Genomic DNA, 16,908 nt, shown 5'->3' with positions numbered 1-16,908 from the left:
TTATACGTGGCTCTAGAATAAACAAATGCTTTCAAGTGCCAAAGTTATTTTTAAAAAAAGTTTATGTGAAAATAAAGAAGGAAAAGTCTTGGCAGTTTCTTCTATAAATTGGACAAATGGACCAAACTTTCCATTTTTTCACTTATAGCAACAGAGGGACACTGAGGTTCCCCAGAGCATGGTTTGAATACCACTAAAATAACTCTCTAGGTTTCCTTTCAGCCCACTATTGCTGCTTCACTCTACTGAGCAAATGAGATATTTGCATATAACCCAACAGTATTTATATCTATAAAAATATCTTTTGAATGGTAAAGACATTGCTGTGGATTCCTGCTTGTGCTGCTCAACATCCTTCACTGCCTCCTGGCAACCTACCCTTCTTTTTTCCTGGGAACCACCCTTCCCTTAGTCTCTGTCCAGGTGGTTCCAGTGAAGCTCACTCTACCCCTGACACCAGAGTCAAAGACATGACCTGGGTCTAAGCCAATCAGCACATTACAGAGATCCCTTCAGAATGGCACCTGACACGACACAGGCTTTGCTTATAATTCTGACTTTTCTGGTACTTCTGGGAAAAGTTCTGTGGCCTCAAGACCTGAGAACATTTTAGGGCAGAAGCTGCTGACACAATGTTCCTTTCTCATGAATCCGGAAGGCAGAAATGAGCAAAGCAGGATCTAATCAGCTGAGCACCTAAACCAACATTTCCTCTGGGCTACTTTTGGATTATGTGCTTAAAGCAGTTAGCATTGGGAATTTTATCACCTGCATTAGTTATACTGGCATCAGTTAGACTGTTGAGTTCTCAAACTTGATGGTCATTAAAATGGAAAGCCCCATTATAGTTACTGTCATTATATTCCATGAGAATTTTGCATTTTTTCCTCTCCTCTGTCCCAACTGAAGCCCTACTCTAAGTAAGGTATTGATATTTAGTTATTTTGGCTATTTGACTTAAACTTTTCAGCTGTTAGACATGTTTTTTTAAACACATTTAAATGCCATGTTCTATGTTTTTCTTTTCTATGGTAGTGTTCACCATGACAAGAATTCTACAGTTAAAATATAAATGAAGAGATTATCTAAACTAGTCCTTTACCTGGAAGCAGTAGTATAGCAGGCAAAATTCTAAAAATGGCCCCACAGATGTCCTGCCCTCATCCCTGGAACCTGTGAATCTGAGAGATCACTCCCATAATCATATTACGTAAGAGAGTACAGTTGACCTTCAGGTATGGAGATTTGCTGGGTGAGCATATTCTACTCATAGGAGCCCTTTTAAAAGCAGAGTTTTCTCCAGCTGGTAGCCAAAGGAAGTCAGATTCAAAGCAGAAGGACAATTTGACATACCATTGCTAGCTTTGAAGATGGAAGGGGCTATTTACCAAGTTACATGGGCATCCTCTAGAAACTGAGATGACAGCCAGCAAGGAAAGGGAGACTCAGTCTGGAAACCACACAGAACTGACTTTGACCCACAACCTGAAATAGTCTAGAAAAGATTCTTCCTTAGTGCCTTCAGGTGAGAGTCCATCCTAGCCAACATGTTAATTGAAGCCTAATGAAGCCATAACCCAGAAAGCTCACTTGGACTTTTGACCTAGAGAACTGGGAGATAATAAAACTGGGATTTTTAAGATGCTGGAGCACCTGGGTGGCTAGTTGTTTAAGCGTCCGACTTCGGCTCAGGTCATGATCTCATGGTTTGTGGGTTTGAGCCCCACATCGGGCTCTGTGCTGACAGCCAGCTCAGAGCCTGGAGCCTGCTTCAGAATCTGTGACTCCCTCTCTCTCTGACCCTCCCGTGCTCATTCTGTCTCTTTCTCTCTCAGAAATAAATAAAAAACATTTTTAAAAAAGATGTTAATTTGTAGTAGTTTTGTTACACAGCAATAGGTAACTAATGTACAAAAGTATGTGATGCTGATGTTTTAGGATAATGATAATCCAATTACTTATATTTTCATGACAGAGTGAGAGAGATGTTAGAAATAACTATTTTTTGAACTGTGGAATAATAAAATATGACATCCTAGAAAAATCACAATGAAGTATTTTACAAGACTTGTAAGCATAATATGAGACTTTATGTCTCATATTAATATGCTCATATATATCAATCTGAAGTCTCATAAGTATCTTCATATGTATGTGTGTGTATGTATACTTCAATATAAAAAAAGCACTTCAATCTCACTTACACAGCATACACATGCACACATACATACACACTTTTCTCTACATGCATTTCTTGTGAGTAAAAGAACAGGCAAAAGAATCTCAAATGTAGGAATTTAATTTTCACTCTTCCCAGAGTATTTTCTGCTTTTCTGACCTACTTCTTATAAATGATGTAAGGCAAAGTCCTCCCCTGTCACACACTTCACTGAATTTGACCCTATTTTATTATTCTTATGGAGAAATGGACTTCCAATGCAAGTCTCTAAATAGCTTAGTCCAGAATTTCCTATTAGAAATACGTTAAATACCTCCATCTGCTGTTAGAACCAAGAACTCATTTTAGGGGTGCATGGGTGGCTCAGTTGGTTGAGCATTGGACTCTCAATGTCCACTCAGGTCATGATCTCACAGTTTGTGGGATTGAGCCCCATGTGGGCTTGGTGCTGACACCACAGAGCCTGCTTGGGATTATTTCACCCTCCCTCTGGCCCTCCCCTGCTTGCTTCTTCTCTCTCTCTCTCTCTCTCCCTCTCAAAATAAATAAATAAAAAATAACTCATTTTGTAGCTACTTTGGAGCCTACTTTTCTTTAAAATGTTATTATAGACTGCCATTCATTTAAAGAAACTCTTAGTGTCTAGTGCTAATGGTCTTTTTCTTTCAGAGCTGCCAGATAAATATTTTTATACATTAAAAACAACAACCTTGCTTAGGAGTATTGAACCTTCCTAGATCAGGAGTACAGTCAAGTAATTTTCTTTCCGAAGAGCTCTCCTTTTACATATATTCTGTTCTTAGCCCTGCCTGTTTTCACTTGGGGAAGGTTTGTTTTTCTTTTTTAAATGTTTCATTTTGAAGTAATTATAAATTCACATGAAATTGCAAAGAAATATATAGAGAAGTGTATAGAAAAGTATAGAGAAGTAGCACTGGCTACACAAATTAAGGTTTGCACTAAGTAACAATAGTATAGGCATATATTTAATGCTGTGAAAAATGTTTAAAAACATATTTAATGTCTGATATTGTCATTATCAAAAACAAAAAATTAACATGTCCTTATTTTTGTAAGTATGAGTATAACAAAACATAAAGAGAGAAATAAAAAAGTTAATGATCCAGAATTATGTACTTTCCCTTTTCTTTGTATTTTCTGTTTTTTCCTCAAAAGTTTAATGATAAACATGAGTAATAAAAAACATTAAGTCATTAAAGTTTTAATCTCTTTGTTTTGTCTCTCCAATGTAAACTTATTTGAGAACAGACTGTCATACTTATTTATATCCCCCAACTTGATGATCTAAGTGATTTCATAAACTCAATTTTTTCTGTTCACAAAAGCTAAGAACACATTTTTATAGCATGACTATTGTTTGCTACCAGTAAGTAATTTCTTTGGGAATATACATATTTAGTATGTCTATATTCCTTAAGGTCTGTGGGATACTTTTTAAAAGACATACTCAAATACTATGTAGTATAATTCCCTATATCCAATGAGAACTCAAAAATTACTTTTTGAATAGCATTAAAAATATAGCAGTGCACAGCTTCCCCTCAATGAGATTTCAGAATTTTTAAAGGCGGGAATTGGTTTGCATCTTTATGATATTTTGCTTTTAATACTAATATCATACTAATAATAGGACATCATTATCATCATAAAGCTACCATTTACTGAGTATTAACTATGTGCCAGGAATTGAGCTAAATGTTAATATTCATGATATCATTTAAATTTCACAATAATTACTATCCCCTTTTATATATGAGGAAATTAGCATCAGTGATATTAATTAGCTTGTCCAAAATCAAACCATGAGTACTTAGAATTAGGACTGGAAGCTTGTGCTAATCTGACTCCAGATTCTGAGATGTCAATTAGGAAGCTATATCATATATCTCATAATAGAATAGGCACTCAAAAACGTTTACCCAATGAATGAATGAATAAAAGTGAGAAATTAATGCTTATTATGTATCATACATAAATGAATTGGCTCTCGAGGATTAGTGAGTAATTGAACAGGAGAGACAAAGTTTGGCAATGGGAATTAAAGATTTACATTTTGATATTAAAATCACCAAATCAAAAATATATGTATTCTGAGCATATGAATATTAGAATATTGTTTTGTCTGCTCAGTTGATCCTCTTGCCTCTAATTCACAGAATGGCCCAATTGGAGACTTTTGTCAAAAAAGAATGGACTCATGACAAACATACAGATGCTAATGAGTCAATCAAAAGGACTATCAGTTAGTTGTATTCAAATTGATAAATTGATGGGCAAATGAAATGATCAGACATACCACAGCATACCTATTCTTAAGTACCTTAACTGAAGACAAAATGATTTATTTTTCATAAATATTTGTGGAGACTATTCATTATCAAAGGATAATTCCTGGTATCTCTTTTTAAAAAGTGAGAATAATATAAGCAAAAAATAATAAGCAAAGAAATATGAAGGATAACTTATGCTTTCAGAAAAGAAATAAAATGTTATTAGATGGGTGCCTGGATGGCTCAGTCAGTGGGTATCTGACTTCAGCCCAGGTCATGATCTCACAGTTCGTGGTTTAGAACCTTGCGTAGGACTCTGTGCTGACAGCCAGAGCCTAAAGACTGATTTGGATTCTGTGTCTCCCTCTCTCTCTGCCTCTCCCCAGCTCACACTCTGTCTCTCTGTCTCAAAAATAAAATAAGCAAAAAAAAAAAAAAAAAAAAAAAAAAAAAAAAAAAAACCCAAAACCCTCCAAAACAAAAACAAAACAAAAATAAAATAAAATAAACATTAAAAAATTATAAGAAAATAAAATGCTAGGGGCGCCTGGGTGGCTGAGTTGGTTAAGCAGCCGACTTCGACTCAGGTCACGATCTCACAGTTCGTGAGTTTGAGCCCTGTGTCGGGCTCTGGGCTGATGGCTTGGAGCCTGAAGCCTGCTTCAGATTCTCTGTCTCCCTCTCTCCACCCTCCTCTACTCACTCCCTGTCTCTAAAAAATAAATATATGTTAAAAAAAAATTTTTTTAAGAAAATGAAATGCAGAAAGTCAGATTTAGGCCCCTTCTTTGATTTAGCTAAGTTAAAAAAGAGAAAAAAATTATAAAGTAGAAAATAAAAGCAGTAACTCAGGAGTACCTGGGTGGCTCAGTCAGCTAAGCATCCAACACTTGATTTCAGCTCAGGTTGTGATCTCGCAGTTTGTAGGACAAGCCCATCGACAGGCTCTGTGCTGTCAGCATGGAGCCTGCTTGGGATTCTCTCTCTCTCTCTCTCTCTCTCTCTCTCTCTCTCTCTCTTTGTCCCTCCCTCATGTGCACTGTCTCTCTCTCTAAATAAATAAGTAAATTTTAGAGAAACCCAAACTCCACAAACTGCATAATGAACACAAGTTTTAAAACTGTATTCAGATATTTCACTAGTAACGTGGTAGGGAAATGCTGTTGACACTATGAACTCAGGAAAATGAGAAACTTTTGTATATATTTTTCATTCTTAGTGTCCAACAAGGTTTGGGGCAGAAAAAATAAGGTGCTTAATAAATATTCAGAGATTGAATGAATGCATTTTTGATACGAATCAAAGATGTGTGTTGCGGTATAATTTATAAACTTGAAATATTAAAAAAAAAACCTAAATTGCTCAATAACCAAAGAATGATTAAATTGTGGTAATATTACTAGCCATAAAAACTAAATGGTAAATTTATACCTGAAAAATACCATAATAGACATTAGGAATTCAATATATAGATTCAGCATCAGATTAGAAGTTGATTTGCTGAGTTGAGAGACAAGTCAAAAGAAAATATACACACTAAAGCACAAGGAGACAAAAGGTGGAAAATACAAAATAGAGCATAAGAAATAGTTTAGAGTAAAATGTTTTTTTTTTAACTTGCATGTCATTAGTGTTCCTTCAGAGAAGAGAGAGAAAATGCACCTGAAATAGTACTTGAAGAAACAATTGTAGAGAATTTTCCAAAACTGATAAAACACTGTAAGCTACTGCTTCAAGTCCTAAAACCCTCAAGTATTATGAATATAAAGCAACAAAACAACAATAACACAAAAGGAAAAAAAACTCACTAAGGAAAAGCATACAAAAACCATATACAAAGAGAAAACCTTAAGGTCATCCAGAAAAAAACAACATTGCCTTCAAAGGAGCAGTAAGACTAATACATAACTTCTCAATTAACATAAACAACATGGAAGCTGAAGACAATGGAATGATATTTTCAATATTTTGTGGGGAAAAAAGGTAGCTGACAATCTATAATTTCACACTGAGTAAAAATATGAAAATGAGAATATGGAAGTGAAATATATATATATTAAGACAAGTAAAAACAAAGAATTCATGAGCAGCAGATCCACACCAAAGCAAATAATGATAAAAGATGTTCTTGAAGCAGATGGTAAGTGATTCCTGATGGAAGTTCAGAGATAAAGAAAGAAAGATCAACAGAATAGGTTTAAAATGTGGCTAAGACTTGGATACCTGAATGGCTTAGTCAGTTAGATGACTGATATGTGATTTCAGCTCTGGTCTTTATCTCAAGGTTTGGATTGAGATTCATATCAGTATCAAGATCCAGATCAAGCCCCCACAGTGCCTGCTTGGGATTCTCTCTCCTTCTCTCTCTCTCTCTCTCTCTCAAAAGAAATAAATATATTTCTAAAAAAGAAAGTTAATAGTCATTAATAAAAGGAGAAATAGACAAATCTACAATTATACTGTGAAATTTTTACCATATTTCTCTCAGTAAATGATCAAACAGGTAGACAAAATATCAGTGAGTATACACTGAAAACATTTATCAAACTTGATTTAATTGACACATATAGAACACTGCACTCCTAGACTACAGAATACATATTCTTTTCAAGTACACATGGATCATTTATAGAAATTGTCCAGATATTTAGTGGGCCATAAAGCAAGCCTCAACAAATGGCAGAGTTGAAATCATACCAAAAGTGTTCTTCAACCACAGTGAAATTAATCTAGAAGTCAATAACATACGTATGAACTAGAAATGTTTTGTATATTTGGAAACTTAAGAAATATACTTCTGAATAATCCAGGGATTATAACAAAATGGAAATAATGAACATATGACATTAAAATTGGTGGAATGAAGCTAAAGCCATGCCAAGAGGCAAATTTATCTCCTTAGACATATATATCAGACAAAAGAAAGGCTGAAAATAGCCAATGAAAATGCGTCTTGCAGAAGGTAGGATTTTAGGTAGGAAAAAGAAGATAAGGGCATTTTGGTCAAGCAAACCAGCATAATACAAGTACCGTTAATGTGGGTCTGGATAAATACAAGGAGGTTCTGTGACAAGAATAGAGTGTAGTAGGTCTGACAGTTGATGTTTCATTTAACTTAGTAGGGAATGGGTGCACTGAAGAACTGAGTTAGTAAGTGAAATGTTCAGAGTCGTACTTCAAAAGTGTATCACCAGGGAGGAGTGTTCAGGATGAACTACCTTCTCCCTACAATACACTCATCGCTCTCCCTCCTGTAGTGATTTGTTTAATACCTCTCTTCTCTGTTAGAATCTGTGGGGGCAGCTCTCTGAGGCAAGAAAGTATATGTGTCTTTTCAGTGCTGAATCTCCAATGCCTAGGATGGTGCTTGGAATATAGACAATAACCAATAACTATTTGCACATTAATAAAGGATAAAGAAATGAGAGATATAGAAATCCAAAAAACATTGTTATTGGTTCAGTTTGGGGTTGACACATGAGTAGGTCATGGGGCTACAGTTATTCAACAGTGAGCACTGGTCATATATATGAAAGATCAGATCATATATATGAGTCAGTTCATATATATGAATGATCTAATTAGTTCCTTCTCTATTTTCTAATTTCCATTAATCATATTACTTCATTCATTTATCATTCACCCAACAACCTTGTACTGACTGTCTACTATGTACAGGTATGTTCTGGCCCTGGAGGTACAGATGTAAATAAAACAAAGTTATTGCTAAAATGGAGTTTACGTTCCAACAGGGCAACTCAGACAGTAAATACATAAGTATATGATAGGCAAAGTGAGTACTCTGAAGAAAAATAAGGCAGGGAAAGAGAGTGACAGGCTGTGAGCACACAGTGCAAACCTGAGACACTGACAGAAAGCCAAGCTGGCTGACACAGCGGAAGGGAAGGGAGATGGTGGTCAGAGAGAGCCCATGGGTTCTGGTAAAGTAGGACCATGTAGCATTTAGTAAAGGCTTGGGTTTCATTCTAAAGAAAATAAAAAGTCATTGGAGGATTTGAAGCTGAGGACTCCCATGATCTGACTTATGAATATGAAAGGATCACTCTGGCCATTAAGTGGAGAATAGATTGTAGGGGAATAAGGGTCAATGGATGTAGACAAGGTAGGAAGCTAACTACAGGTCACCTTGACTGCTTGAACTCTGCTTTTATCCAATTCCCTATACTGTCCTAACGTTTCCTCTACCAGTTTTCTCCTTGTCCATCCACATTACTCAAATCTAGAACCACATTACCTACTACTTTCACTATTATAATATTATATACACATTCTAGTTTGGGGCCTACAAATTTGAGGAATGTAGGAGTAGAGTTTCCCACTCCTACCTGAATTGCTTTATAGACAATACTGAATAAAATAGAAAGATAAATAATACATTTTAAAATATGGTAATTAAGCAGAATAATTGAAGGTTTGGGCAGTGAGTGAGAATAAAAATTAATCATAAAATGCTTATTTGAAAGCCTTTGATAATTTCTGAATCAATCTACATTTATGGACATAAACTTAATCTTTTGGAATGTTTGGTTTTGACTGTTTTTGAAAGAAGCAGATGCAATTAGATTATTTGTTTGCTTTATTCTAACTCATAGAGAACATATGGGAATTAATTTAAAAATATACCAAAAACACATACAGGAAACAGTATCAAACAATATCAGGATATTTGACTTTTTTAATTTAAAAAGAAAAAAGAAGTATAAGCATATTTGTGCATTCCTGGAACACGTTATAATTTGTGTTCTTAAGTACAACACCATAGTCTTGTATATAGTATAAAGAAGCTAAAAAGGCCAGTGCTTAAAGCTGAGCATTTCAATAGCTAGGAACAATAATGTGACCTAATATGGGATTTTAATCCTAGAAAGTGTAATTGAATTTTGCAAATATCAAAAGCAATTATTATATTAATATTTGCCTTAAATGGTAAGAGTTGTAGAAAAAAATTTGAGTGTGCCAATTTAAGCAGTTTGCTTTCCTTAAAAAGACAAAGTCTGACTATTATCAAAACTGACCCATATATTCACTGTTTCCACAAAAATTGTGTTGATATATAATGTTTATATGTAAAATTGTGTTGATACACAATGAGAAGAATGTTCTAGTCAGAAAATTATCAACTATATGAAGAACTACATAAATTATTTAACAGAAAAATAAACCATATGCTATTGAATACTCAAGAAAACCAGAATATGACTTTAAATTTTTAATATATGGTTTTTCACAATTTATAATTATATAGACATCATTTGTCTGCCTAAAGAACTTCTCATTATTATTAATTTACTTTTCTTTGAAAAGCAAGAGACTATATAGTTCCATTAGCTAGTGCATCTCAAAACTGTTACTGAGAAAAACCTTGAATGCAGAAAAAAGTATGTCATTTCTTTCAAGCTTCATTTCTTCTATTCTCTCATGGAGAAAAAAACGCCTTATAAAATTTGACCAATGCAGCATAGTTTGGATTTATATTCTCTTGGAACGGTAAATACAATTAAGTGAATACTATATACTCAGTGTTTACTGCTTATCAATTGTGGCCAGATTTAATTATACTAGAACTGATTTTATAACAATTGTGAAAATGTAAATAAGGCTTTAAAACTGATTCGGAAATCATATTTTATAAACGAAGCTTTGATTTTAATTTAAACAATTCTCTTAGGGTATGATATGCATTATTCAGAATGCTCTGCTTTTGTTGTGATTGAAATAACAGTGATATTTCAGGAAACCAGGGGATAGAAACACCTGTTTCTTATCAAATTACATCTCCTGATTATAACAGTTTTATGCACTAAATTAACTTTAAAATGTAAATATTGCAATATTTAAAAAGTTTAAATTAATAGACGGAAATTTATTTTAAAAGTAGCAGTGGAAGATGTAAAACAAAATAGAGCATATCCTTACCTATTTTAGTCTAAATATTCCTACTAATAAAACATGTATCAAAAGCATCTACATTAAAAATGCTTTTCATAACATATGTTGATTTTTGTCCAACTGCAAATATAATAACCAGTTAATAAAATTTGGAAAATAATAAATAAAAATTTAAAACTCAATAAAAGCTGTCAATAATTTGATATCTTTTCCCTTCAAGTCACCAGCCCATCTGGTTAGCTATCAATTTATCTTTACCTTTATCCACATAAAATGAGGATAATACTAAACATGTTTTATAACTTGCTTTGTTGTTAGTATCAAAACTCATGAGATATTGAAATACCTTCTTAAAATGAAAAAAATCAAAGAACTTTTATATTTATGTTCCTTTTTGGAAGAGTGAAGTACATGCCAAGTGGAGTCATGAAGAGAAATGTCAGTGTGATGCGTGGCAGCTGCTTACTTCCCTGGGAAGGAAGGGGCCGCTTAAGAGTACAGTAGCTAGCAAACCCCTCAGCGTTACCCAAAGTCACTAGTGGGAAAAGAACAAAGGCCTTTCCAATGCAACTAACACAGATGTGCCCAAAGGCAAACTGTCAGAAACAGTTAAGATGACAGCTACTCACAGTTCATTATTTTCTTCTCACAGGTCACTGGGTGACAAGCTGGGTCAGTGTGCTTTGTGAGCTGTCCTATTCCTTCCCCACCCCCTATTCAATTTGAATAAGGTAAAGGGCTCCGTTGGATAAACTAATGTAAACAAACACATTCCAGACACTTAAAGATGCCAGAATATGGCATTTATTTTATTTTGGACCAAGCTTAGAATTAAATGTACATATAACTCACTTTATCCAAGCAAGAAGACAATCACATTTCTAGATCTCACTGACAGAGGAAGAAAAAACATTTCTAGTGTTGCTAAAACAAACAAGAAAATATAATCTGCTACAGAATAAGAACTTCAGATTAAAGACCTCACATAGTAAGAGATTTTCCTTTTCCTTTTCTTCAGCAGGAAAAATAATTTTTCCACATTACAAAAAAAAAAAAAGAGATCAACAATCAGACTGTTTTCCACAGGTATTTGAAATATAAATTCAATTAAGTGAATCTTGGAAAGCCTGGTTTGTGTGTTTGTGGTGATTGTTATAGTTTTTTTTAGGGTATAATTCAAAATAATGCACCCATCAAAATGGCAATAGTTCAATCAAACTTTTATCATGTAATATGCATAAAATTTTAGAATAACTTAAGATGACTATTCAATATGATGACATTCTGTTACAAAAATCACTGGAATAAATACTACTAAGAAGTTGGAATGAGTAATAAAACAGTGGTTAAGAGCATGGTCTATTGGAAACTAATTTGACAATAAACTATTTGTAAAAAAAAAAAAAAAGAGCATGGTCTATTGATTCAAATGGTTGTAGGTTTGAATTCCATCTCTCTTGTCTCTAGCTATGTGACTGGGCACATTATAAAATCACTCTGAGCCTCAGTTGCTGGATCTTTATGGATTTTAAGAGTACCTCCACCATCAGTTTATCGTGACAAAATGAAATAAATTCATCACAGTGTTAGAAGAATAAGTACTTTCAATAGCAGTTGACACATTGTAGGTATTCAACAAATAACAGATATTAGCTACCTATCACCAAATTTAGTATATACAAAGCCGAACTGATTCATCGTTCAAGGTGAGAAATACCTTGGCATTTAATCACAACATAAGTCACCGTCACATTATTAGATAGAGATTTTTAAAAATCTCTAAACCATTCAAGTGTTTTTAAGCCTCTATACATCAGTAAATCTAGACTGTTGGATTCAATAAGACAGGGGACAGTCTCCCTTAATATTTTCTACCTCTTATTTAGTCTTCACTGAAAACTGCATACATTGATATATCTTTTATCATTCCTTTTCTAAACTGTAGCACTGTATTTAAAGGTCCCTTTCCAAGATATCTGTTCAAAATGATAGGCCCCATTTGAAAGGCTAAAAGATTTAGAATAATCACCAAGGCAAGAACATGAATAGTTAGGCAGAATAATATAGACACTGAGAAAAAGACTTTGGGCTCAGATAGCCCTGCCTTAAATTACTAGCTGAAAGGCCTTAGCAAGTAACTTAATCTTTCTGTCCCTCAATTTTCTTATCAGTAAAACAGAGATTAATACCTTAGTTTTACATACATCATAGGTTCTTGGGCAATAATACACAAAAAGCACTTAAGCAAGGTCAGTATATGTTATTAAAAACAGAATGTTTTCTTCCACTTTGACATATTACCTGCCACTACCATATCTCTCTGTCTTTCTCCAAATTTGGCTACTTGCAGTTCTCTCCTTCTTTGGCTACTTCTAAGGAAATACGTACATTTATATTTCTATATCTTTTTATTCTTTTCAGTTATATGTTCTTTCTTCAGATTATTTGCTCATTAATGTGTTTGTTCTAAAATTCTACTTCTTTCTCCAATTTCCACAACTCAGATCACTTTACATTATTCGTTTACTTCTTGTTATGATTTTATTCTATACTTTGTATAGTTATCATTGATAAAAGCAAGACAATGTAAAGCTCTCTCTTAAAGCTGCAATAATATAATGTGCTGGGCAGCATAAAAACCTAACCAGACAACCTAAGGTTCAAAGTAATCACTATGCCAAACTCAGAACCATGTTCTAATTTTGCCCAACAATTCCTTCCAAAATGGGAGGAAAGTAATTGCTCTAAGTACTTAACTCTCTACTCAAAATATCTTTGTTAAGGAAGAGAAAGAGAGGAGAGAAACTGAAATTACATCTGTTATGGTAAATTGTGGGGGTGGAGAGGAGAATGAAGATAAAAACCATGGCTTTAAGGGAAAAAAAAAGAAGGCCTAGAAAAGTTTTTGTAGCTTGAGACACAAACCTTAGGGATACTCACTAATATAAGGCCCCCAGGAATTTTCTTATGAAATAAAATCCCAAACAATTCCTATTGACTAAAACTCACAAATCTAACTACAACTCCTATTAAAAACTGTTTTCTACTCTCCTTGTTTTCAGGCCATTTTCACGAAGACCACTCATTGAGTGCTTGCTGCATTCCTGGAAATTTAAAGACATTTAATTCTAACAACTCAGATAGGTCTTGTTAACTAACATTAACTGCTTTGTTGTTTGTTTTTATGTTTGTTTTGGGGGGGTTGGCTCAAATTCCCTAATACTATATACATATATATATCCACACACTATATACATATCACTGGTGTCCTGACACACTGACCCACCTGTACCAGGGCCAACAGGAGACAAACATGGAAATTCTATATAGGTTTTAGAAATCGGGGAGCAGATGGAACCTGTGCCTCCTTGAGTGGAACCCAGGATAATGACAAGCTCCCAGCATGCTCCCAAAAAGAGTAGAATAGAAATAGCTGCCAAGTGAGTCTAGAAAGATAGACCAACAAAGGTCTTATAAAACAGTACTTTAAGTTCCCCAGTGGCCCAGTTTTCTCTGAATTTCTGTTTTACATGAAAACCTCAAAGACTGCTCCTAAGGGACTTACATTTGAGTGACCTGAACAGAGTGGCGTGGCTAAACAGCTGAGGTCTTGTGATTGTTTTGTAGGATGCCAGAGAGTTGAGAGTCTTCCTTTTTCTTTTTTTTAATTTTTAATGTTTTATTTATTTCTGAGAGAGACAGACAGCATGAACAGGGGAGGGTCATAGAGAGAGGGAGACACAGAATCTGAAACAGGCTCCAGGCTCTGAGCTGGATGTCAGCACAGAGCCCGACTTGGGGCTTGAACCCACGATCCGTGAGATCATGACCTGAGCTGAAGTCGGACATGTAACCAGCTGAGCCACCCAGGCACCCCAAGTTGAGATTCTTATATGTGATTAAAAAGCAAGAAGCAGGAATAAAAACTAGAACCTAAGTTTTGCTACAGGTCCAGGATATCCCCAGACTACAATACAGAAAGGTCCTAAATGTGTTCTTTTATTTATCTGTGAACTATCTTACTCAAAACAACAAAACCAATATGAGGTTTAAATAACAAAGTGATAATAAATTGAAAAGTCACTTTTGTTATCAGGAAAAAATGTTCCCCTCCTGTTAAAATCTGAGGCAGGAATATATAATTTAAGAATATAAGGTAGATTTTCATTGAAATAAAAGTCATATTGCACCCTTTAAACTTATACAATGTTATATGTCAACACTGTCTCACTCAACAAAGCTGGAATTTTTTTAAAAAAGAAATGAAAAGCTGTCACTTTTTTCTTTCTTCATGCAATTGACATTTCTATCTACAGTTAGAATACTCAAACTTAGGAATTATGTTGAACTTTAGTGAGAACAGTAAGAATTATATTTCTCCTTTAATAGTACTTCAGTCAATAGTTAATTTCCAACAATTATTATATTGAAATTGCAATTTATAACATTATTTTGTTATAACCCAACACAAATCAACAATAGCTCTACTACTACTACTACTAAAGATAAACTTGAGTTTTCCAATTAAATAAAGAGGATTAAGTAAATAGTTCTATTGTCTAACCAAGGGTGATTTTCAATTGGTTAGCAAAATCATTGGTTAGTTTTATTCTATAGAAATTATGTCAATTTGTTAAACTATCTCTGCTTATGACTATTGTGCACTTATCCTCAGATCTAAATATAATAATCTCTCATGAAACACAAAGAGGATTGTCTGTGGGTATGATGTTCTTGAGGACCTCTTCGTATTTTCACAACTGGATATATACTCAGGATCATTTTAATTATGTTATTTCAGAGTCTTTTAGGGAGATTTCAGGACAAAAACCCTTCCTAAGTATTTTTATAAACAATACCATACATCAAACTTTAATGAAATACACATAAATGTCACCTCTCTTCATCAAATGTGACCTGAAAATACTGTGCTTGAAAGCCAAGGGGCTTTTGAGATATTTCAATAATCTTCAAGAAATCAATCTTACAAGAAACTGAAGGAAAACATCGAATGTCATTGAGCAATAAAGCTGTGTTCTGTCAGTGCCCTACCTCTGAGCAGAAGCCTTAGGATGTTTCTCTTCCAGTTTCCTCACCAGTGCCACTGTCAGCTGCCTTGTCTCCCCAAGAGAACCTTCTGGCATTACATGGCTGTCTGAAGACTCGGGCAGTTGCTTCAGACCAGGGATGCTGGCACTTTTGTCCAGAACCTAATAAATGAAATATAAGAATAATATAGCTAATTTTCATTGAGTGGAAATATCTAAACTATGTATTCCCCAAATTTAACATTATACTTTTCGGGGTTCCTCCAATCTGCCTCATTCAGCACAGAAACCATTTGTATGTGGCCAGAAGAAAAGGCAGCAGTCCTAATGAAAGCTGCTGGGTCATCCACTATTTAATAAAATAATTTTATATAAGTACATATGAATGTGCATAAATGTAAACATAAATGTGCATATAGATATTTATATTATGTGTATGATTTTAAACAATCAGTATAATTAAGATGTGAACTTGTACTTGCTTGTCTCCCGAAAACAACTTGAACATTTTCTCTTTTCAAAATACATTTTAGAGATCTATTTCTGTCTTGCCTCTGGCTCACTCCACTGACCTCTTCTGCTAAGCTGCTACCATGATGAGCTGTAGCCCCGGCAACATGGTGAATGTGATACTCTGTCTGGGTCACATCCACTTGTACATTTAGTTCCTCCAGGTAGGTCAGAACAAACTGGGGATAAGCCTGTAGGAAAGGAAAAAAAAATAGTACTAGCCTTGTAAGTAACAGCCAATAATCTATATAACTGGAATTATGGGAGGATAAATTAGATTAAGAGTAAAACGTTCTGACTAATAGACTGTACTTTATTATCTATTTCAGATCAAATAATCAAGCCAAATAACTTTAAGATTTCTAATTAGTTGTTTAATCTGAGCAAGTTTAACTAGATTGCTAATCTTCACTCTCAGATAGACAATAATATGAAAATATTAAAGCCATCATATATAATAATAATATCTAACATATATTGAGTTATTTCTACATAAGATATGCAATTGCTGTATCATCTGGGAGTATTCTTCTGCTCTGGAAGACAAGAAAACAAATGGGATGGATGAAATTCATTAACTTCATTAAGCATAGATAAGTAAGTTAGTAACCTAAGAAGTATCAGATAGAAAGTAAGTAGAGCGTAAGTCTATGAACATAGATAGAAAGGGGTAGAAGGCAAAATGGCTTTTAATAGTCATGATTTGCTAAATAACAAATGAAGCGACAAATACTTATGAGACACTAAGTATAAATGAAGCACATGAGACACACAATAATTGAAAGATATTTAATTGGCCACCTATTGAATTTTCAGCCAAATAACATTCACAGCTGCCATTAGGCTAACGGGAGGATAGCGATTGGCCGAGTGTACTTGCCAACAAGCGCTCTAATGGCACAAGTGTGTGTCATTTTTTAGACACCTTTAGTGTGTTGGGCCTCTTCATTCAAATTTTCACTCTGGTCCT

General features: G+C 34.3%; 1 protein-coding gene across 1 annotated transcript in view; it reads right to left on the bottom strand.

The window, feature by feature from the left end:
• LOC144238940 (doublecortin domain-containing protein 1-like) overlaps positions 1-16,908 on the bottom strand; it is a 111,586-nt gene that overhangs the window by 61,372 nt on the left and 33,306 nt on the right. Inside the window, exons 5-6 of the mRNA XM_077772886.1 lie at positions 16,001-16,129; positions 15,433-15,590 (exon numbers count right to left, since the gene is read on the bottom strand). Of these exons, the coding sequence (XP_077629012.1) occupies positions 15,433-15,590; positions 16,001-16,129 (287 nt within the window). The remainder of the gene's footprint in view (positions 1-15,432; positions 15,591-16,000; positions 16,130-16,908) is intronic.

The sequence above is a fragment of the Crocuta crocuta genome, unplaced genomic scaffold (assembly GCF_008692635.1).
Source record: "Crocuta crocuta isolate KB4526 unplaced genomic scaffold, BGI_CrCroc_1.0 scaffold382, whole genome shotgun sequence".
NCBI lineage: Eukaryota > Metazoa > Chordata > Mammalia > Carnivora > Hyaenidae > Crocuta > Crocuta crocuta.
This window is presented reverse-complemented; position numbering and strand designations above follow the sequence as displayed.